General features: G+C 40.7%; 2 protein-coding genes across 3 annotated transcripts; both read left to right on the top strand.

Moving 5' to 3' along the window:
* The first annotated feature begins 1,532 nt into the window (after positions 1–1,532).
* mst1 (macrophage stimulating 1) lies at positions 1,533–14,355 on the top strand. The gene is given in 19 exon segments (XM_048254054.1): positions 1,533–1,855; positions 2,604–2,748; positions 3,246–3,361; positions 3,856–3,917; positions 3,919–3,971; positions 4,472–4,608; positions 4,806–4,926; positions 5,174–5,292; positions 6,651–6,828; positions 7,318–7,448; positions 7,776–7,878; positions 8,924–9,060; positions 9,438–9,473; positions 10,053–10,164; positions 10,520–10,597; positions 10,829–10,975; positions 12,897–13,003; positions 13,383–13,522; positions 13,698–14,355. Coding segments are annotated over 19 exon segments (2,142 nt in total). The 5' UTR covers positions 1,533–1,797; the 3' UTR covers positions 13,860–14,355.
* A 1,536-nt stretch (positions 14,356–15,891) lies between these two features.
* Positions 15,892–22,972, top strand: si:ch211-161c3.6 (high mobility group AT-hook 2b). Of its 2 annotated transcripts, XM_048256005.1 has the most exons (6): positions 15,892–16,106; positions 17,789–17,989; positions 19,200–19,277; positions 19,629–19,679; positions 19,843–19,872; positions 21,090–22,972. In XM_048256005.1, the coding sequence occupies exons 2-6, from the start codon at positions 17,876–17,878 to the stop codon at positions 21,168–21,170; spliced, it is 354 nt and encodes a 117-aa protein (XP_048111962.1). In that variant the 5' UTR covers positions 15,892–16,106; positions 17,789–17,875; the 3' UTR covers positions 21,171–22,972. The 2 variants fall into 2 exon arrangements, with proteins under 2 accessions (XP_048111962.1, XP_048111963.1); XM_048256006.1 differs by lacking the exon at positions 15,892–16,106 and having other exon boundaries at positions 16,114–17,989.
* The last annotated feature ends 1,108 nt before the right edge of the window (positions 22,973–24,080 follow it).

Raw genomic sequence — 24,080 nt, 5'->3', positions numbered from 1 at the left:
AGCACACTCCACATTTTTATGTACTGTTTTATGTAAACGTGACATGATGAAAACTTGGGGATAGTTGTAAATTCCCATTTATTTCTAGAATGTATGCTAAATTGAACGATAACAGTGAAGGATAACAACGGAGCCCCTAAGGGGACATGAGCAAAACAAAATCTAAAGTTTAGTTTCATGTGCTCACGTGAAAGTTTCATGTGCGAACATGAAAGTGTCATGTGAAAAGGTTTTGCATCAAAGATTGAAACTTTCATGTGCTCCGCGTGAAACTTTCATGTGCGCACATGAAAGTTTCACGTCTTTAGACATGAAAGTTTCACGTGAGCACATGAAACTAAACTTTAGATTTTTTTTTGCTCATGTCCCCTTAGGGGCTCTGTAGATAACAACTTACAGTACATTTGTATTTAAAGTAGTTTTCTTTTTTAAACATCAGTCTTTATCACAACAAAACTGTGAAAGATGTAGCTCAGATTTGGCTGGGGATAGCCCATTTTTCACGATTTGTAATTTTAAAAAGTGTTTTTAATAAAGGGGAAAAAACACCTGAGAGCCTAATGAATTGCATATTTTTTACAGAACAACTCCTAAATCAATCATCTAGTCAGTTTACAACATTTTTGGATTATACAAGTTTCATTCATTGAAACAATCCCAGGAAATGTATGTTTTGCAAAATGTCCCATATAGTTCTTACACTCTCACAAAAAAGAAAAGTACGATTTCTATAGTAGTGTATAATACTTCTGATGTTCTGTAATGTCTCTAGTCTATAATATCCTTACCCTCTGTTCATAAACAGTCTTATATTACTTTTAAACCCCAAAATACAATATTACGTAGGCTATGTCCCAAAATTACTATAATATTGCTATAATAATTTGTCCCAAAATAGCCTATTATTAGATTCCTATAGTTCTTTTTTATAATGACAGGGAACATAAAATTAGCCTTCATGTTAGTTAGTAAAGGAGACACATTGCCCTAACCTATAATTTGTCTGCCTGATCAATCAGGATGTTTCAACATTTGTTAATTTCATCACAAAATGTCATTACAAAATGTTATTGCCTATTAGAAAACTGTGCCACTTACTGCTTACATTTTCTTTTACACAAATCTACCCACTCGCTGGTGTTATATTAAATATATAAAATACATTATTATTCTTTATTGGTGTAGGTTATTTATCTGATTTGTTTTGGATAATTTGGATAATTTGGTTTTCCAACGAATTGACTATGATTAGGGTAGCCTATAGGCCCTCTATAGCCTTATTCTCACCAAACTGGGTTAATATGAACTTTATCACCAGACTGCACTCTTTTTTTTATTTCATTTTTATTCCACGAAAGCCCAAGGCTCGCAAGCACTGCATATTTTGGCAAGGCATTAAATGCATTCATCCGGATAATTGTGGGCTATGAAGAATTGAAAGGAAACTTGCCAAGAGCAACTCATTGAAAAACGTGTTTAAAAGTCAGATTTGGTTAACTATTAATTCATTGATTGCACTGTTGCAGTGCGCCAGTGTGGGTGTTTGTAGCGACGTCAGGACCGTTTGTGGCCTTTCCTAAAATATTTATTCTGTCATACAGACATGTTGTAACATGAATTAAATGTATCACGAATAGGCTATTCAATTTCAAATTGAACCACAACAAACGGTGAGTTTTTATGAAGCTTTTCAGAAATCAGCCAGGACACCCAGCGATCACTAGCCTAAACAGTTTTGGGACAAGTTCCAGCTAGACCATCCCCAGGCTACCTCCGAGGGTCACCATATGAGCAACTATGAACGCAACGTTTCTCAGCACGTTTTTTGTTTTTTGGAGCTTTCTCGCAGTCGACGGTAAGGTTTTTAAAACGTGCTGCCAGAACTAATATAACAATACAATATACCCTGTAAACGCGTTTTCATGTTAATAACGCATGTGGAATTTTGCCTTTTTATATTGTCTATCTTTTTTATTGAATATTTGTAACTTGTTAACAAACACGTATAGCTTATTTGCCCTATCTGGTCATTCTGTCTCAAAACGTTTTTATTTTAAGTATTTTATTCATAAATTTTGAGGGTTCATATGACATGAATAATTTGCCACTCGTGCCAACTGGTGATGATGGATCAAAATTGTTCAACTGCAGTCATACACACCAAGAGAGACCATTTGTGGTCTGCCTCTGGTGTGAATACATATTTGCATTGTTTGTTGGTGTGCTTTTCCTTCTGTGGTAGAAAAAAGGATTGTAGGTCCAAAGGTTGTGTGTGTGTCCAGGGTCCGCTACATTATCACAATAGTCTATGTGAATTCAGGAATAGAACAGATCATGTTTGATCAGGCATCAAACACCAACAACACTGTGGCCACTTTTGTAATCATGCTTATACATCTGCAGTTTTTTCCATAAGTTCTTTTTAAAACCATTTGGATTTGTAAGTTTGCAGTCCTTACTGGGTCTCTGATCATCTTTAGGATGCTCCTTACTGATTTATTTGGGTTTCAGAAAATGCTTTATCTTGGATGGGTATTTTCTTAAAATGTAGAGGTCCATGCATAAATAGTCCTGTAATGTTTGTGTTTGTGTTTTGCTTACAGGAAGTCGCAGTGCACTAAATGACTACCAGCGCTCCGAGGGGAGGGAACTGGTGGCTAAACCCTGGAATGTAGACAGGGTGCGTCTGATCCCCGGCCTCACACTGGAGCAGTGTGCCCAGAGATGTACAGAGGGAACAGACTGCAGGTTCGCTCACACACACATACATACGCACACACACATTTGGGAGCTCACAAATGCACAATGCAAGATACACAAACACAGATACAAATATACTGTTATTGCCAAGTATACAAACCCACAAATATGTGTTTCAGGCGTTTTATGATGCTAGGATTTTTTTCCCCCACAGTATGACACAGACCTTGCAAATGTGTAGTCATTAGTGTTTAACTGAAGAAGTCTATGTTGATATTTACAATCAGATACTTTGAATAAGTCTAACCATGTGTGAACAGAGAGAGGAACTAATATTCAAACTTTATATCACCAAAGCAAATGACAACAATCCAATTTAAGCTTCTAATTCTAGTCTGGGGCAATTCCACGCAAAACTGTCACATCCATAACGCCAACACAATGCCATGGTGTTTAGTTGGCTTTATGGATGTCACAGTTTTGCGTGGAATTGCCCTTTGTGTTGTAGACCTGTTTGGGCATTATAATTATATTGTTCCTCTTAGGGCATTCAACTATGAGACCCGTCCGACTATTGCCTGCAAACAGCTCCCCTGGGTTGGAGATGGAGACAATGCAGAGGTCAAAAGGAATGTGAACTGTGACCTTTATGAGAAGAAAGGTCTGGTCTCCTACATTTTAAAACGCCTGTCATCAGAATGCTACTTAATATAAAACTCAATCATGATATTGAACACTCTGTTAGCATGTTAGCATTTCTTAATAACCGGATTCAGCCAGTGCACACACAAAGTAACAGGGATGCCCATTTCTTTGGGTGCTTGCTTATCAGTGGCTAGATTGTGTGGATATTTCAGTTGCTGATTACAGAGTCTTGGAGAGCCCCATCTATTTTTAAGAAAGCTGCCTCAGTGTAAAACAAACTAACTAAAGCATTCTGAAGTATAGCCTGCCATAACCTTAAATCTTTCTCTGTCTTCAAAGAGCTTTGTAATCCACATTAGTAGCTTTCCAAATCCCAGTTTTCAGTTCTAGTTCCAGACATCTGTTGTCTTACATAGTGATGGCAGATGGATCTGATTTGCTTGGTGACTATTCCTGTTTATGATGGTTGTGAAGTAAACAATAACTGTGTTTGTTTTCTTTGATGCTCAGTGTATGTGAGGAAGTGCATTGTGGGAAAGGGAGAAGACTACCGTGGGAAAGTGTCTGTGACAAAAAAATGGACACAAGTGTCAGCAGTGGTGGTCAAAGTTTCCTCACGACCACAGGTGAGTTTCTCTCTGCTCAGGTGTCATAGGTGTCACATAGGACACAACCGCAAACATGAGACGCTCTCCTCTACATGTCCTCTATGCTTCTAACTTTAACTTTACACAGTCATCCTGTCAGTCTTACCCCCCCCTCCTCTCTCTCCCTCTCTCTGATCCTCTACACTATTTCCACTCTTTCTTTTATGCTTCCTTTCTCTGCATCTCTGTCGCAAACTTAAGCACAAACACACACCACAATTACACCCACTCTGTTCCTCTCTTCCTCTCTGTTTCTACCCGATTATCTCACTCTGTCACTCTGACATTCTTACTTCTGTTCCAGCATATCACCCCTTCTCCCGCACTTCCCATATGCTGTATATGGTAAACACATACTGTATGCAAATGCACACTGTACACACACTCGCGCACATACACACACGTGCACTCACACATGCACACACTAACACACACACACACACACACACACACTAAAGCTACCCCTTGTGTGCTGCTAGATGGACTCCCACAGCCACTAATGGCCTGGAATTGAATTATTGTCGGAACCCAGATGGGGATCCGATCGGGCCCTGGTGTTACACCACTCACCAAGAGCACCGCTATGAGAGCTGCAATATTCCCCACTGCAAAAACGGTATGACCCTTACAGTGTTAGTTAGCTAATGTGGAGGTCAACAGAACAATGCTTGAAAATTGAGTGTAGTTCAGTACAGATTACTCCACTCAAGTCATTTTCTAACTAATAGTTGTAAAGGAAGAGCGAAATAAGACCAGTAGTTTGAGCGTTTTTTTGTTTTTGTGTGTGTGCACCTGTGCTTGTGTTTCTGTCAGAGGTATGCATCACGTGTAATGGGGAAGACTATCGGGGGCAGGTGGACCACACTAAGACTGGCCGGGAGTGTCAGAGATGGGACCAGCAGCACCCTCACCAGCACATCTACCAGCCTGAGAAGTGCGCCCATACCCAGCCTTCACACACGCAGCAACCACCCTCCACACACACCACACGCTTACTCCACTTACTTAGAGTCTTACTTACTGGTTGTGTGTGTGTGTGTGTGTGTGTGTGTGTGTGTGTGTGTGTGTGTGTGTGTGTGGGGGGGTGTTTGAGTTTGTGCATTTGTGTGTGTGTGTGTGTGTGTGTGTGTTTGTGTGTGTGTGTGTGTGTGTGTGTGTGTGTGTGTGTTTTTTGGGTCCAGGTACCCAGAGAAAAGCCTAGATGATAACTACTGCCGCAACCCTGATGCGTCACCAGTGCCCTGGTGCTACACCACCGACCCTCTGGTTGAAAGGGAGGACTGTGAGATCCGCAAATGCGGTAAGCCAACATTTGCTATATTTGGGTACCACTCCGCTCAATCTCCACCCAGTGTTAGAACGCAACTTCCATCACAATTACGGCCTCAAATGAACAGTGGGTAGTTTGCGATGCCACCAAATACTGTAGATCTGGCCCATCAATGTCAATGTCATAAACAGCTCATTTTCACAAGTTTAAATCCAAACTATGGTATTATTGCTAATATCCATAAACTAAACTGATAGGTGATTGTGGTTTGACAGCACATTAGTACATGGCTGTAAACCTGCCAAACCACAAGAAGCAGTTGCTGAAATTTTCACCGACAAACAATAGGTGGTGCTCTAACCACACACACTTCAGATTATTGCTCTAAATCCCAATCATGTTTTTAGTCATTTTAAATATCATCACATTCAGACACCTCTCAGCAGGATTGAAACATATTTCCCTCAAGAATCATTTCCCTCAAAAACCTAACAGCCAAAGGGAAATTTACAGGGAAATTTACATTTTGCTTTATGTATGAGCCACATAGAGCTTCATAGGACATCTGTAAAGTCTATATTAAGTTTTAACAATGACCCATGACTTTTTCATGAATGCCTTTGTGTCAGCAGCTGTATACAGTATGCACATGTTTTACCAACATACATTCTCTGGGGTTTTTTTGACCAACAGAGAACTGGTACTGGTACCGGTTCCGTTCAGAATCCTTTGAACTTTGGTGCTGTCAAGTGAATCTAGTGAGCGTGCATTTCCACCAGTTTTGAACGGAACCTAGGATGCGTCATCAACAGAGGGTGCTGCATGCATAACTAGCCTGTCAGATGGCACACCCACAGTTCACAGAAAAAAACAACCTTTTTTTGGTGCCAGCTCCAAACCAAACTTTCAGGTTCCGAACCGATTTATCTTTGGTCAAAATGCTCTGCACAGTTCACAGTTCAACACCACAGTTCTGTCTCTAAGTGTGAACCAGAAAAGAGCCGGTTCTCTGTTGGTGGCTATTTGTGGAATCTGTAGAATCTGTTTGAAGATGAAGATTTGAGATGAAGATTTGCTTTCTTTTTCTTGTGAATGGATCCCTGAAACTTCTCTCTCTTTGACCATTTCATCCCCCTTTTCCTCTTCCCTCATCCAATGTCCACCCTTCTTTTCTCCCTGTTTTCTCCCCCTTTCATCTCATTCTTTCTTATCTCCTGCTCTTCTAATCCTCTGGCTCTTTTGCTCTTCTCTCCATTCCTCTCTCCTCTCCTCTCCTCTCCTCTCTTCCCTCTCCTCTCCTCTCCTCTCCTCTCCTCTCCTCTCATCTCATCTCATGTCCTCTCCTCTCCTCTCCTCTCATCTCCTCTCCTCTCCTCCCTGCCTGTCAGAGCCTCCTGAAGTTCCGAAGCGGCGCCTCCGCTCCAGTTACACCACCAACTGTTTCCGCGGCCGTGGGGAGGATTACCGGGGGAAAGTGAACGAGACAACCTCAGGGATCCCCTGCCAGCGCTGGGAGGCCCAGCGGCCTCACATTCACCCCTTCTACCCACACATTTACGAGTGCAAGTGAGCCAGACGCGCCTCAGAATTCCCACACATCGAAGTCTGACCTGCTGTTAACCTTTTGTCTCTTGAAAGAAACACACACACACATATGAGCTGCAACAGTGACTGATTGACCCAGAGACCTTGCAGAGCACAGGTCATCCCATGGCCCTGTTTGTGCACATAGTAACAACTAGCCTGCACTGCAGCTGTCTTTGCCCCAAGTTTTTACCCCATGCTCTGTACTGCATTATTATACCTTAGGGTCTTTAGTGTGCATTAGTCAGATATAATTAGAATCAGGCAAAGACAGGACATAAAGAGCTCATTTATACCGTCTTAGAGAGATGTACTGAAAAATACAGAACACCCAAGACTTGATGTCTAGTGTATAGACTGTATGGTCTAGTGTGACAAAACAATGAGCGTCCCATTCTGTGAGAGGGAAGATGTGAGGTCATGTGATGTCCTGAGTGACCCATCTGACTCAGCTTCTCTTGGCTCTGACAGGGGTCTGGAGGAGAACTACTGTCGGAACCCAGATGGATCCGAAGCCCCCTGGTGCTTCACGTCGGTTTCAGAGATGCGCACCGCACTGTGTCTGCAAATCAAGCGCTGTGCTGACGACATTGAGGCCGAAGGTGCTGTATAGAACCATTTCGCTTTAACAGTTCTAGTGAAGCCCAGCATATTGCCTGTGTTTGGTTTCAGCTCTATAATACTGTATATCCAGATGTAGCCATAGATGCAAAGTAGCATACTCTTTTCTCCAAATGATTCTTCAAGAAGAAATTCTCTGCATGTGAATTTTAGATTCTTTAGAATCCTATGAAGAACCACAAGTCTTTAGATGTGTCACAACTCACATGAGCCCAATCCCAATCCCAATTTAATCCAGTAATTCTCACAAAAAAGGGCAGATCGCCAAGGCAGTCATTGTACTCTAGACAGTTGTGTTCACATTACAGATTGCTATCATGACAGTGGAAAGAACTACAGGGGTACGGTCCACAAGACCCGCAAAGGCATCAACTGCCAGAAGTGGAGTGGGCACACCCCACACAAAACCAAGTGAGTTCTGCCAAAATGATTTATTAAGCACCTCATCTTTCAATGCAGTTTAGTTCACTGAATAGCCCTCAGTACCTCATCAACAACAACAAAAATGTCTGAATCAGTGCATAGACTGTGTATAAACTGTCAAGTGCAGCATCAGTTCTTTCATCAGAATATTAACGTGAATTCCACTGCTTCATTGGACATTGATTAATTTAGCAGACACTTTTATCCAAAGCGATTTACAAAATGAGGATGGAGTATCCAATTGTGTGAAATCCCCTACCTATAGCACTAGGAATTTAACATCTCTCCAGTAGGGATGTAACGATAAAAATGTTGACGATAACAATTATCGTTTTCATTTCAAATATCATGATTATCACGGATGATTACCACGGTGTGGAAACCATGTATTTAATCCTTCCCAGCTTCATCCAAGCCTGCTTTTGACATACAGTAGGCCTGGTACAATGAAACAAAACTGGTACCCTACTGATTCTGTTATCTACTTGATGGATTTTATTGATGGCACAAAGCCAATTATACATGACCAAGGAAAAAGTGAACGGGATCACACAATGTCACGGTAAAGTTATGCTATGAATTAAGAATGCTCAGCTCAGCCAGGTTTGTTTGTGCAGTTAGGATGTAGGCCTATGAATGTGAATGAAAATATGTCCTTCTCCAGTAGCAATAGGCCACCTTAAAATGCACCAGAATAAAAGAATCATATCTACTCAGTAACAATTTTTTACCCTCCCACAGCACCCCCTCTATGAGCACCCCAGATGAAAATGAGTTCCAGCGTCCCGGGTTAAATGTTGCACTTTTGATAAGGTTTTGCCTATATTTTGTAATAGTAAATGCTGTCACACTTTTTGAAACTATTTCAGCCCATTAGTCCTTTCTGAAAATATTGAACACACTTACCGAAAACCGTGATAATTTTGGTCACTATAACCGTGAGGTTACATTTTCATATCATTACATCCCTACTCTCCAGTGTATATTTGAAAAAACTGGGGTTTGAGTGGCTTTTGTTTTTGCGTATTTCCAGAATCAACCCAAAGACAAACCCAGATGCAAACCTGACAGAGAACTACTGCCGCAACCCAGATGGGGACCTGCATGGACCCTGGTGTTACACCACGGATCCCAAAACAGAGTTTGATTACTGCGCCATCAAACGCTGTGGTAATGTAACAAATTGTTCATCAAAGCAAAGAACAGCAGGTTCCCTCTGTTCCAACATCTCCAAATCAGTGCTGTTCTTTAGATGTTCAGTTCATTTCACTCATTTCCAGTTGTTCTCTCATTTCATACACATTAATAAATCTCATTTCCTTCAGTGATGCTATCATTACTGCTATCTTCTCTCTGACTCTCTTTGAGGATTGCAGCTTAATTTCATTTTATGGAGTTTCTCTGCATGATTAGAGCATCTCTTCCCTCATATTAGAGATGGCTCTTTTGAAATTCTTCCGATGCAGTGTAGTGATTTCAGTTCTGTCCTCACTGTGATTGGGAGGGTCCATAAGGTTCTTCATCCTAACTAATGTTATTTTGTACAGATGGAGTGGTTACTGAGCCCAGTATCAGACCACCAGGTGAGATTTTCGGCTGGTTATTTATTTTAGGTGTTTACATAGATGTGCAGTTACTTGTATTTCTTCAGACTCTTTATTGGACATATTTATGTAATTAGCCTGTTGTTTTTGTATACAGCTAAAAACTGAAAGACATGACATGGGGAATCACCCCATACTCTTTTGTCTATAAGTCTAACTCAATGGGCCATAATTTACTGTAAATGGCAGGCAGAGGGCAAAGTCTCTTAACAGGCAAAGTTTTCATGCAGAAATTATAGTTATCGTGTGGCATGTGGGAGCATTAAGTTGACTCAGCAATGTTAAGTTCTTGCCCGTGCCGTTAAATTAGCAAATTGATTTTTGCCTTAGACTTTAGACTTTGCACTTTGTCCATCAATTAGGGCCCTATAGGTCTTGAGTTAGAAGTGGAAATATATTTGCAAAAACGGAGTCTTCCTGTGTGTGTGTGTGTGTGTGTGTGTGTGTGTGTGTGTGTGTGTGTGTGTGTGTGTGTGTGCATGTGTGTGTGTGCATGCATGCATATATGTGTATGTGTGTGTGTGTGTTCATATGTGTGTGTGTGCCTGGTGGGAACAGAGAAAGTTGAGTTCAGTGAGTGCGGGAAGCGAGAGAACCGACCTTCCCCAAAGCTGCGGATCGTTGGAGGCTTACCAGGAAACTCTCCCTGGACCGTCAGCCTCAGAGACAGGTCTGCTGTGGCCTTTTTCAGTCTCAACTAACCTCCTTAATTACATGTTTAGGTTACCACTGTCAAATGTACACATCCCTGACTTCACTTTAAACCTCTGCATATCCTCTTGCTCAGGAAGGAGGGGTTAAATAATTTGTTCACTGAAAGATGTTTTGTTTTGCTTTGACATTGCTTCTGTGGAACATTTTTCAGTATTGATATATGGAGTGCATATATGATTATTCATTTGAAGGTTCATTATATCACTTCAGTAATGACATGCTGTATTTGTACGTGACTCGCCCCCATCAAAAAAATCTCCCCGTTTCTCAGCTCTCTCTATCTCTCCCTCTGGCTCTCTCTCTCTGGACAGAAAAGGGAACCACTTCTGTGGGGGATCTCTGGTAAATTCCAAATGGGTTATCAGCACAAAGCAGTGCTTCTCCTCCTGGTAGGGCTCCCTCCACTTCTGATCATATTAAAGCCTCACATAAGGCAACATTTTGTTCATACAGACAATTAATTTGCATGATTGCTGTTTTTAATTTGATGTTGCTGATTAATCTCTTCTTTATTGCTTTTGTGTGTGTGTGTGTGTGTGTGTGTGTGTGTGTGTGTGTGTGTGTGTGTGTGTGTGTGTGCCCACATGCATGCATGTGCATGATTGATTATATGTGAGCAGCTATGTGGATCTTACTGGATACTCTGCAGTGATGGGAACTCTTTTCCGCGACCCCAAAGCAGGAGAGCCTGACAGGCAGGTCATCTCCCTCACCAAGATTGTCTGTGGACCCTCAGAGTCCCACCTGGTCATGCTGCAGTTGGAGAAGTATGTGGTTTATAACACTAACACACACACAGACACACACACACACACACACTCTTTCTCTCTCTCATACACAAAGACACACACACATACCGGTACTCTCTTTCTCTTTCTCTCTCTGTTGCTCTCTCTCTCTCTTTCCCTCTGTCTTATACACACACACACGCACACAGATGAACAAATTCTTTCTAAACTTCTTCTGATACTTTCATCATTAGATATACTCACTTGTATAAGAACTGGATATTACTGCACATATAAGTATAAGTATATATACTCTTTTGATCCCGTGAGGGAAATTTGGTCTCTGCATTTAACCCAATCCGTGAATTAGTGAAACACACTCAAGCACACAGTGAGGTGAAGCACACACTAATCCTGACACAGTGAGCTGCCTGCTACAGTGGCGCTTGGGAAGCAGTGAGGGGTTAGGTGCCTTGCTCAAGTGCACTTCAGCCGTTCCTACTGGTCGGGGTTCGAACCGGCAACCCTCCGGTTACAAGTCCGAAGCGCTAACCAGTAGGCGACGGCTGCCCCCCATGATGGTACTGTATAATTGAAAATAATACAAGAGAGAAATGGTGTTTACTGTATCTTCATCATTATTAGTGATGTTTGCTGTAAAGGTTAAGCCTAAAACTGCTTAACTAGACACAGCAGCATTTGATTGTCTAGTGCAGTGATTCCTTAAACCTTTTGTGAAAATAATTCACTCCTCAAGTTTAACCTTTTGTGTGGTGATTCCTCTTAAAAACATTGGCCAAGTCTCACAACCCCCTTCTGTCCAACCGTTACAAATAGGTATAGGTAATAGCAGCCTTTGACAATCTGATTTATTTTCCGATGGAGAACCCATCGTATTGTATATCATTGTATAACTGGCAGTCCTGGGGCAAAAGAATTGCATGGTTTGCATAGTTGCTCATCACTGCAAGAGGTACCTGGTAGAGATTTGAGTTTCTGTAAACAGAGCTTCCACTTTCATAGGAACATTATGGAAACACTGTGGGCTCTATTTCAGCGATCTAAAACGCATGGTCACTGGCGAATAGCTTAGGGGTTTGTCCAGTCCACATTGGGGGAGGTTTTGTTATCAAACGTTATCAAACGTCGGACGCCTGGCACCACAAGGCGGTTCTTATGTTCAAACATAAGCGCATCAATATTTTGATAGTCAGCGGCACATTTGAAGGAATCTGCTTCCACACAAGACCGTATGGAACAGGTATTCCACTAAAAACTTTACTAAAACCTAGCAGAGTATAGCTTACACGTATCTACACTTGTCTATTATTTAAACTCATTGGCAAAGTGAAACTAACTTCATCGTGGTTCATCGTCATAGTCAACAACAAAACAGTTATACACAGTTAATTACTTTCACTATTGACTGACAATGGGTTACCATCGAAAACATAGCCTGAAAAAAGCAAAACTTACCCCAATAATATTTAAATGATTGAATAAAAAACCTAAGGACATTTATCGTGCAGAAGAGTTGCTGCCTACATCTCGTGACAGTGCGTCTTCAGTTGTGCTTCATATGCACCTTTCGCTATAGACCAGGTTTTTTCTTGGTCAGTGGTGTAATGCTTTTTAGATAGTGTAAGATAGTGTTTTTTTGATAATGCACCAAGACCACACCTTAGGTTGTTAATTGTCACACCCCTGAGTGCATTGTTCAATAAAAGAGACACACATGGTGAAAAATCTGGACTGTACGATAGGAATAGTTTTGCATCATGACAACAATACGCTGAGTTTTAGATCACCAAGATAGAGCCCTGTGAATTGTAAACCTACATCTAGGGCTACTGAATATTCCAGTTTTTAAACATGTTGGTCTAAAAATTTTCACGACCTCTCTGGGTGTCTATATCCATTCATTTCAGTCCTCCCTCTGCTTTCCTCTCTCTCACTCCAGGCCAGCACAGTTTAATGAGCGCGTCTCTCAGATCTGCCTGCCCCCAGAGCGATACATCGTTGCAGAGGACACCACCTGTGAGATCGCTGGATGGGGGGAGACCAAAGGTAAACACACATCGGAGTACCTACCTCCACCTTCATCAGTCTCTCTTCACCTCCATCTTCATCAGTCTCTCTTCACCTCCATCTTCATCTGTCTCTCTCCCACTGGACTTGCGTACCATCAAATCCCTATCAAACAGCAGCTTTATTAACTACTAATGCATCCATACAATGTTATGATAATGATAACAAATAATAACAATAGCATAGTTGCATTGCATAACATCTGTAGTCTGTGTAATTTTTGATTATAACTTAAATTACAAGTTAACATTCAATTGTATCATATTTGTATCATAAATTGTAACATAATGCTATACAGTGAATTGTTATTGAAAATATCTCTGAAAATCTTTCTCAATCTCCCCCCTTTTCCCTTCAGGCACAGGGGATGAGTCTGTGTTAAACGTTGCTCAAATGGCTGTCCTTAGCAACAAAGAGTGCAACAAGTACTTCCGAGGTCGTGTAAAGGAGAATGAGATGTGCACCACGGCTTTCCATGGACCTGTGGGTGCCTGTGAGGTGAGGGAAAGGCATCACACTTGCTCACGCTTACCACTTGCACAGTCTACTCGAGAGCTGACTCTTCTTTTTTCTTCTTCTTTTGTCTGTCTCTTTTCATCACTCTTTCTTTCTCTCTCTCTCTCTTTGATCTTTCACTTTTCCCATTCTGTCTGTTTCTCTCATACTTTCTCAGCGGGATTACGGAGGGCCCCTAGCCTGTGAGTACAGTGACTGCTGGGTGCTGGAGGGGGTCATCATCCCCATGCGACGGTGTGGCCATCCTGGACAACCCAACATCTTTATCCGCGTCTCTGCCTATGTGGACTGGATCAAGAAGGTCATGGTCATGGCTTAGTAGTCCAGAGCCACCTCTACACACCCTCACACACCCAATGCTTTTTTGATGATGATGGTCCAAATTTAGGCATAAGCACAAATATTCTGCTGTTATTTTTATCTGTGAACATTACACTCTTTGTACACTTAACAGTGTCTGCCTTGTGTCTTTCATGAGAGACTTGGGTCAGATAAATATGCTTAGTATAGGTAATATGCTCAATATGCTCAGTAATAGGGGTGTAAAGGAACACATATTCGTACCGAACCGTTTAGGTACAGGGCGTTAGGTTCAGTACAGATGTGTACCGAATGTACCAAATTGCAGTCTTTTTGTAGGCTTTTTTGCATGTGGATGATGTTTCAAATTCGAGTTCCCACATACACATATTAAGTGGCAAACTGTATGTCTAGTTTAGTCAATTAAAATAAAATAAAAAATTGCTCTTTTTCAAAATATTATTCCCGTTGCACAAAAATTAACAGAAAAATTAAAAATGAATGGAACTGGGGCATACACCGAATAGGTTTTTTTTTGTACTGTTACACCCCTACTCAGTAATATTTGTGTGTATGTCTGTGTGTGTGTGTGTTGGGTCTCATAAGCGATGTGTGACGCTACTCGAACAGAGACTGACAACAACTCCAATCAGTGACCGAAGTTCTGAGTGAGCGGCGTTTCACTGTTTTAATCATGGCTCTGAGTAAGCGGGAATGCGCAACTACCAGTAACTTATCGTTTCGTTTCAGAGATACTGCAACCTGCGTCACTGTTATGATGCTGGGTGGGACCTAGGATGCTCTAAGTTATGTAGTGACACACGCATCTTGTGACGCACACATAACTTCCGCTCTGTGGCTGTCATCTGGTTTATTTGGTTGTCAAGTGCAACAGCTTTGTAAGCAACCAACTGACAGCACAGCTGGTACAAGGCTGGTATGTGCGTGACAAAGAAAACCACGACTGAAAAATATTACTGCACACCTTAGCACACCTGACATCAGCATCAACGTTTAAGCAACCATCCCCGCCTCTACAGAATTTATGGAGTTATCTATTTAGGTACTGTAATGCCTATTATAGATTTCCACATAACAACTTTTCTTTCTTTCTTAGTATTTGCATGATTATCTTTCTCTCCATCTCTCTCTCATTCTCTCTTGTTTTCACTTGCACCTGGAATTACAATCATTTTTATTTATTAAATGACAGTAATTTCCCATGTATTAGCCACATCATGAATAAACTGACAAAAAAAGACAAATCCTTGTATTGACCACAGCTGTGTATTAAGCACAGTGTCCAACAATCCAATGAATCAGAATTAGATCAGTACTTTAATCAGAACGAAGAATGAAGAAAAAAGAAATGCATTCCCATGTAAATCCCGCTCCTGCATATTAACCTCATAGCTAAGGAAATTTGCAAAATCAATAAATCTCTATTAACAGACGGGAAATTATGGTATCCAGTGTCAATACAGAGATCTTCCTACAGTGGTCATCATTCTTGATGTAGAAGTTCAGAGCATGTCCCCCTCCTCCTACAGACAGGCAGACAGACAGACAGACACACACACACACACACACACACCTCCTCCCCTCTCTGGTGCAAAGGGGTGTCCGGCTGGCCATCCTTTGGTGCCATGAATGCATCTGAGCCGTGGACAGAAGTGTGAGCACTGCACATTCCTGGCAGTTCTATAGGAGGATTTCTGAAGGCCAGCGCCAATGAGCCTGATGGAATCCAGCTTAAACAAACCTCAAGACTGGAGCCGCACGCAATCTCAGACAATGCATGCTCATTTACACACACACACACTCACACACACACACACACACACACACACACACACAGGAGAGTACTCACACTAATGAACCCATTCTGTACATTTTCATCCTCAAAAACATTTTGATTAAATAAACCTATAAAGTAAAAGATCATGTAAAAGTTTTGCTATGGATACATCAGGTATTTACAACACAACAAGTTCTAGTAGTCGAGACATCATTACACAGATATGTAATATCTTGAACATAGATTTCACGAAGAGATCTTTATGTGATTTAGGTCCGCCTCTCAAGTGGGAGGTGTCTTTCACTATGCTATACGGCAAAGGCTGTTACGAAAGCCTATAGACTACATTTCTCCTAAGGCTTGGCAAAGTCAGCAATGCTTGAGTCTGGTCTGTGCTGCAGACTTAAGCTGTTCAGCTCTCTGTGCATTAGGGAGGAAGAGAAAAGAGAGAGACGCAGATAGACACATGTGAGTAGGTTACTGAACCTCTTTTCTTTGGAATAAAATACTAATAATAATTATAATTGTAATAATTATTATTTGGGCTCGTTCTATTTTGTTGATGTGCGTGTTATTCAGCTCATACAGCTGTAGCGCGAGGAAGCCAGCTATAGAAAGTAAACAACATGTTTATTAAATTCCACGTCATTTCAAGTGTCAGAAAAGTGTATTAGCTCATCATGTTTACAGCAGCCTACGCAGTTTCCTCCAACAAGGGTGTGGAGAAGGAACTCAGACTTGTTTTAAGGTTCAAGACCTTCTCACCACAACAACGTCGCTAATGTTGTTAGTCTGACTTGAGCAGTCACGAATAGCATGCATCTGTATCTAAAGAAGCATTTTGCTCGTAGAGGCATTGACTCTCAATATGCAATAGCCTACATTGTTTTGCCCAGTAATGATGGCTAATGGCTAAACTACTATTGTAACATAGCCTACGATTCAAAGATTACCCTAATTGTTTAGAGTAATGCACACTACGGTCCATTAAAGACTATTCAGTTTGGCATAGATTCGTTGCTATAGCGAAGTGTAAGCTATCCTATGCGGCTGTAGCTGACCAGTTCAGACAGCGATCAAGCAATGTTTACATGAGTGTCTGCAGCACGTTGTACGGATGCCGAGAGCACCGCTTGCGATCTTCGTCATGTTTACAATTTGACTTTTTAAATGTATTAAATTAGCCCAAGTGTATTTTTTTTATTTAGGCTATGTTGTTTCTTCTCTTTATTTCTATTATTAAAAAAAAAAGTTTTTTAGAAGTCTGGATACAATGATTTGTCCATTTAAATGTCATGGTGTGAAACCTGGAAATCTTAAATAGGCTAACTTTATTATGTTTTCAATAGCCTATATTTTTGTTTTATTTTATTGTATATTCGGTAGGCAACTATTAGCCTATATTAGGCCTACTAATAAGAAATGTGTGTTGTGTAGTCTACCCAAATATAGGGTAGCCTACAGTTTCAGTTATTTCAGAAGTTATGTGGGTGTGAAATAACAACACTCAGGTAAGTAATAGCCTACTCATACCATGAGTGGGATTTTTTAACTTTAGGCCCTTTTAGCTATCTACAGGTGATTCTTTTTTTCCACAGAACTCGAAAAATATACTTACTTGTCCTATTGTGGGACACTGCCTAATGTGGAACACCTAACCTACAGTGGGTGTGGCTCTTCCCCAAAGTAATGAATGTCAGTGAAACTATGGTAAAGCCAAAGCTGTAGGGTCCTGTGATCAAAATTGGACGTGGATTCAATGTGTTGCCACATTGTAGCCTAGCCTAGGCCTACTACAGAAGTCTGAAAAACAAACAAATTCCCAAATTAGGGCAATCCACCCTACATAGGCTATGAAGTGAGTAGCCTAAGCTATACACTTAACTGCAAGAGAATCGCATAAGATCTCGGAAGAGCCAGAGGTATTCATACAGTAATCACTGTACTTATTCACCACATTTGTTTAGTGTGCCATATACCAAAAAGAAAATTACCCTAAACAAGTTTTTGACGGATTTGTCGCTTGAAATGGTTAGTGTGTGTTGTTGAATTTAAAATCCAATGTATTGCCTTAAAAAATGGATCAGTTTCTCACTTCACATAGGTCTTTCGTTGTGCCAGTTAATAATGACCTTCTGCCTGTTGTGCAGCCCAACTTTGAAGCCTATCCTGACAGCAAGCTGCTGAGGTAGTCCATGCTCCTGTGCCTGCCGAGGTGTGTCAGGTGACCAGGGCGGATGGAGGCGGGGTCCAGCAGTCAGAGCGCCGAGGAGGCGGGGCCTACCTCAGGGGAAGAGCCACAGCCTGAGCCACCACGGCGTGGGAGGGGTCGACCACGAAAACAGCAAGAGGTCAGAGGTTACAATCATATGGGCGCCAGTGGCAACTCCCATTGGATCACAGGGCAAAGCAGGCTTCCTCAGAATGAGATGAATTGAGATCAGACCATTTCCTAAAATAACTAAAAAAGTTGGCTATGTAATGTCACTGATGCTGCAGTGTGGGTTACCTCTGTCACTTAAAAGTATTTTTGTAAACTGTAGTTATGTTAATTTAGCCAAAGATAGGGCTAGTGATGCCCCTGTCTGGCACTGGGGGTGGTCACACCCAATTAGCTAATTAGCAAAGAGTGTTGTAAATGACGCATACCACTCTGACTGGGATTGTGAAGAAGAATGACATGCCAGTGGGTGTGTAGAGGAAGCCCTCTGCCTCAACGGTAAATTGCAAGTGGGCAGGTAACTAATTTGCTGTAGTCTTCACACTGGCCAGAATCAGGCCAGAAATAAGTCACACCAAGACACTGTTTGACGAAGTATTCAACTGAATTCTATCCACTGAGTTAAGTCCATGAACTGCTATTTATGTTTAAATGACGTTTAGTACATGTAGAATGTACTGTAGAATAACTGCCAAGACAGAAATTGGGTGAATACAGAGGATTAGACAGTAGAATTAGATTCCCAAAGCAAGTTTCTGCTAAACCTTGGGCTCAAAAGGTCAGACATATGGAAGCGAATTAGCCCACTTGTCCAGGTCAGTTGACAAACATGAGAAAACAATTTTCATTGGCTGATATTTATTTGATGTGTCTTGATTTAGATGATTTTGTACAAATGACCTAGGCTATGGAATTTACTGGCACTATATTATCTGAAGCGCAGTATCAAAAGCACACAGTAAAATAACCCCCGGATCATGATAGCAGTGAATGCAGTACTAGGGCTCAGTGGTTTCAGAGCACTAATGAAGACTGTTTTGATTTGGAAATGAATAGGTAGCTGAAAGTGGCAGTTGAAGACCACATGAAAATATCAGTTAAATGATCAGAAAGATCCTGTGACTATACACCACACTGAGTCAGGTCTATAGCCAGTCATTCTGAAATGTTCTCTTTTCTACTTTTTCTTATCTTATTCTCTTTCTTTCTTTCCCTCTCTCTTATCCTCTCTCCTTTCTCTCCATGTCATTCCATTCTCCCTCATATTAATTTTCATTAATTTCCCCATCTCTCTCTCTTTCTCTCTCTCTCTCTCATCATCTTCTGTCCATCTCTGTCAGGAGCCTGTTGGTCCTCCTCCTCCCAGGAGACCTCGTGGGCGGCCCAGAGGAAGTAAGAACAAGCAGGTCACACCCAAGGTATGCACACCCTGAACGACCACTGCCCATCTGGTCCAAGAGCTTCCAGAGGGTCATAGAGCTTGTGTTGAAAAGCGTTGATCCCCAAGAGCCCTCCACCTCTTATGAAGCCACTGTTTCTCACTGTTGAATTATCATTTCATTTCTCACATTCTATTCTGTTATAAAATTCATGTTAGAAATTAAGTGAAATAGTATTTGGATCTGAGCATATGGAAGGGCATACAAAAGAGTCCTTGAAAAGTCTTAAAAATAATTGTAAAAGCTCTGTCATTATTACCACTCATTCTTTCCACCATTGTTGTTCTCCTTGGGGGGTTGCTAACCTGCGTTTAATTCACACTGTTGCAGAAGGTCGAGCCAGCAGGTCAGAGAAGGCCACGTGGACGTCCAAGAAAATGGGTGAGTGCACATTCCTGTGACACACACTACTCCAATAAGTAGTTACATTATACCAACATCTGAACTGGAGATTAACAGGAAAACCTGTTGTCTTGTAATTAACTAAGTGCCTAAAACCAGTTTATCATTCTAACTCTAACTTAAACCTGTTTGTTTTCCATAGCCACAGAAAGTGAGTGAGGAAGAGCAACAGGTAAGACTTAACACACTGACTAGAGCATACTAATGCAATATGTGAACAACTCAAAGTCTAGTCTACACATGGTATGGTATGTGTTAGCTATTGCACTATAGTTACACTATAGTTATACAGAGCAGTTGAGTAGACATCTTAACCAGTCATGTCAACTCAACAGTACACTGGAAAAAAAGAGGAATATGTACCATCAACCTGTGACTTTTAGAATCCCCCTTCCTTATCCTGTAAAGACATTGTAAAGTATCATTCTACCTGAAATTTTGATTTTAAAAACCTAAAACCACAAGTATATACAGTTTGTTTTTACCTGTTAATGTGCTTAAATATATATTCTATCTGTTAATTTGCTGAAACCTTCGTCATAAATTATCTTTTAAAAAACTGGCTAAGGGGGCTCTGTCTGGTGTGTTTTCAGTCAGCTTGGTGGTGTGTATAACTGAATTTGCTGCCAGCTCAGTGCCTTAACAAGTTGCTGGTGCATAATTTGACTTTGAAGTCTGTCTGTCATTGGTGTATGTGTGAGTGTCTGTGTCTTTGTGTGTCTGTGTCTGTGTGTGTGTGTGTGTGTGTGTGTGTGTGTGTGTGTGTTTGTGTGTGTGTGTGTGTGTGTGTGTGTGTGTGTGTGTGTGTGTGTGTGTGTGTGTGTGTGTGTGTGTGTGTGTAAAAAAGTTGAGCTACTGAAATTAGGTCCTATCAAACAGTTTTGCAGTTGTTATTGGAAATAGGAGTGTTTGAGTTATTTCAGTAATGCTGTTAAAGAAAACCCCTGTGCTCTGTACATTTGGGAAAGAAGAGGCCAGCCAGGGCACAGCATTGCTGTGGGGCGTATAGAAGCCGGTAGACAAGGGACCTGAAACCCTAAAGAAACTCCCAGTGCACTCATAGAGGCACCTGCAAAAGGCTGCATAAAATTCCCCCAGACTCTTTCAAACGGGCACGAGTGCGGCTCAAATGACTCAGGAGCAGCGAGGGAAACTAAGTACTAAACTGTCACTAAACTCCCTACTTCGCATGGTTTCCTGGACGCAACGGTCGCATTTCTCAGCCGTACACTTGTTCATATTCTTGCTCTCTCTATCTCTCTCTCTCTCTATCTCTCTCTTTCTCGCACACACACACACACACACACACACACATATACACACACTCACACACATACACACACACAAAGTCTCATTTCCACCTTTTTGTGTATCTCTCGCTCCTCTCAGGCGGCTCGAGATGAAGCGGAGGCTCCACCCGTCGCACCCCCCTCTCCCACGGCGCCCCCACCCGTGCAGGGAGGGCTGTGAAGACGGCTAGTGCCTCAGGAGGGTCGGTTGGTCCGCCTCCAACCCCTCCTTCCACCACACAGCAGTCACATCGGGCTTGCCTCACACAGGTGCACTGCCCCCCACCCCCACCCCACACACACACATACAAATACACACACACCCCTCAGGATGTCTTAACATACTGTACACCCCCCCCCACCACCTTCTCAGAATGCAGAATACTCAGGATATGCTCTGGACAAAGCACAGGAGTTTACATTTATCTGATAATGCTTGAACATTCACATCAGTATTTTTTAGGATCAAACAAGATGACAAAAACATTTACTGATCTCAAAGGTGTATGATTGTTATTTTTGTGCAGTGTGCGTCATTACTGTAAGCCTGTAAAATTAGCCATCTGAATGTCTAAATGGTGAAGTTGGATTAACGTTTTCAAAATGAAATATGGGCACATAAGGCTAAACTTATTTTGTATTTAAAAAAAAATGTGTTTGCTCAAATGAAGGAAATGATTGAAATAGAATTATGAATTGGATATGAAATTAATCTTTCACAATGACTCAAAAACAAATTGTTTCTTCTCAGTGTATTTAAATCCACATATGGTAATGGTCATTTATGGCAAAGTATGGGAAAGGTTTCTGTGTTTCTGTTCTGTCACAAGATGGTGTGGTTTGTGAACCGGCACTTTCCTTCTTTATCTTCTGGTTCTTAGAAGTTTTACAGGCCTTCAACTAAAGTGACACTGTGGGTTGAGATTGGCTTTTTTTTGATAGCTATCAGCGTAATGTTTTTTTCCATCATTGGCTTTTTTATACTGTATATTGACAGATGCATTTGGTCCATCATTAGATTTAATGTAATACATTTATATTATTCTCTCTCTTTACATGCCCTTCTGGCATCCGTTTTTTAATGGATGTAACTATGCTACAGCGGAATATAAATGTATTTTAAAATGTAGATATCATGGAAATGTCTGTATAGATACAACAGGACATTTTGATACATACAGGGGTAGTACCTCATTGTATACACAATATCCTATATTTCTCATTTTGTCATTGAATGGCCCACCATGCTGGTATTGAATGTTGTTATCCATATTGTGTATTTACTTACTTTGCATTTCCATACTTCCGGTTGATTATGGATTTACCTGGGCGTTGATGCTGTAAGAAATCAGCGGATGTTATTATTTGGCTTCAACTCCTGCATTCACTGCCTCTGCACACAACTCAGTACCTCCAAAGCTTCGGATCATCCTCACACCAATATAGTGCGTTACTCTGAGCCAGTAATCCTAACGCTGCAAAATTTACTTGACATGCTCCTCAGCCTCCATCTACTTGAACAATGCAAGTCAGCTGAGTGATGCTTCTGTGGTACCAATGTTGTCATGTTCAAGCACCCTGCATTCACCAAACAGCCTTTATTTGCAACAAAGCCAATTTTTTTTTTTTCATATTCAGACTTGCATATGAATATAAGTGTTCTTTTTTCAGGACAAACAATATATTTTCTGCTGGGACAACTTCAATAAGTAAAAAAATCACTTTTAGTCTTTTGTAATCATGAAGGTTTATTAGAACCCTTTGTTCCATTATAATATATTTGTTGACATCTGTTCATTGTCATCCTATGCTAAATCATGTATTTTGTTTTGTTGCTTTGAGCTAGTTTGCCCAAGTTTTCATTGCCTTTACCTGACAAAGAGAAAATTGGAAATGGTCATTCCTTATACCTCAAAAGCATAATTTTGTTGTATTTTTAAAAAAAAAACATTGCTAATAAATTTTCCTTGAGTTTTCCTATCATATTGTTTGTTGTGATGTTGTTTGTGTGTGGCTATGTGTTTTCATTCAATTGATTAAAGTATACAACAGGTCTGCACTATAGGTGTTAGTGTGAGTGTGAGTCTCTCTTGGAGTAGGAAGGAAGGGCGTAGGTTTAGTCTCAGCTTTGGTAGGGACAGATCCCCAACTCCTGTTGTCACGATGCCAACATTATTGTTTCAATACCAATACCAAGTGAAGAATCTCAATTTCGATACTTTTGCGATTTTTTAAAATTTGATTTGGTCTGGGGGCCCCCACCTCCTTGACACCATCAGTAATACTGAATATTGTGTGATCATTCACATCAGTGGCAATCATAGAATTTGATTGACTCTCCACACACTCACACACACACACATACACATAGAAAGTGATGGTGTCATAGATTTCTATTTCATATTTTGGAATTCATATAAACTTTGTGTGTATACTTTATACTTTATACTTTATCGTATGTTATGATCTGCATAATTACTAATAGCTAAACATATTTAGTCATTTGAATTAGGGCTGTCAATTGATTACAAAAAATAATTTAATGAATTACATACTCTGTGATTAATTAATCTAATTTAATTGCATATATAATTTTTGCTGTGAAAGTATTTTAAATATTTAAATTCAAATGAATCATTGAATAATCAGCATTAGTGACATTAAAGTTCAAAAACTCTTTTACTATTATTTTCACTGTTCAAATAATGGCCATAATAATCTATAATATGACCTAATATGCGGAGGAAATAAATTCAAATGTGCTTCGGGAAGAAGTTTTTTTTCACTTACAAGGCATTTCAGGCCACAGATACTGTATAACCTAGGGGACACAATGAAAATAAATTAACACTCCCCTCAATGTCAACACTATTTCTTTGCATTGATGTGCGACTTTAGAGTTGACGAACTCCGGTGATATGCAAATTCATTGCTGCAGACATTGCAGAGGACTTTATTTTAATCAACACTTTATTTTTATCAAAACCATCAGGCTGTTTTTTAAAAGTAAATGTTCCAATCAATGATCTAGGCAGCACATTTTCTTCTCTCTCCTTCATTTTACAGTCTAATTGTTACTGACTAGAACGGC

This window comes from Alosa alosa, chromosome 10, assembly GCF_017589495.1.
Source record: "Alosa alosa isolate M-15738 ecotype Scorff River chromosome 10, AALO_Geno_1.1, whole genome shotgun sequence".
NCBI classification, from domain to species: domain Eukaryota; kingdom Metazoa; phylum Chordata; class Actinopteri; order Clupeiformes; family Clupeidae; genus Alosa; species Alosa alosa.
The sequence above is the reverse complement of the archived record's forward strand: the minus strand, read 5'-3'. Positions and strand labels throughout refer to the sequence as shown.

Coding starts and splice junctions, on each gene's coding strand:
- si:ch211-161c3.6 (XM_048256005.1), top strand. CDS start 17,876: ATGGAGGCGGGGTCCAGCAGTCAGAGCGCCGAGGAGGCGGGGCCTACC. Junction 17,990..19,199: donor GACCACGAAAACAGCAAGAG/GTCAGAGGTTAC, acceptor CATCTCTGTCAG/GAGCCTGTTGGTCCTCCTCC. Junction 19,680..19,842: donor GTGGACGTCCAAGAAAATGG/GTGAGTGCACAT, acceptor TGTTTTCCATAG/CCACAGAAAGTGAGTGAGGA.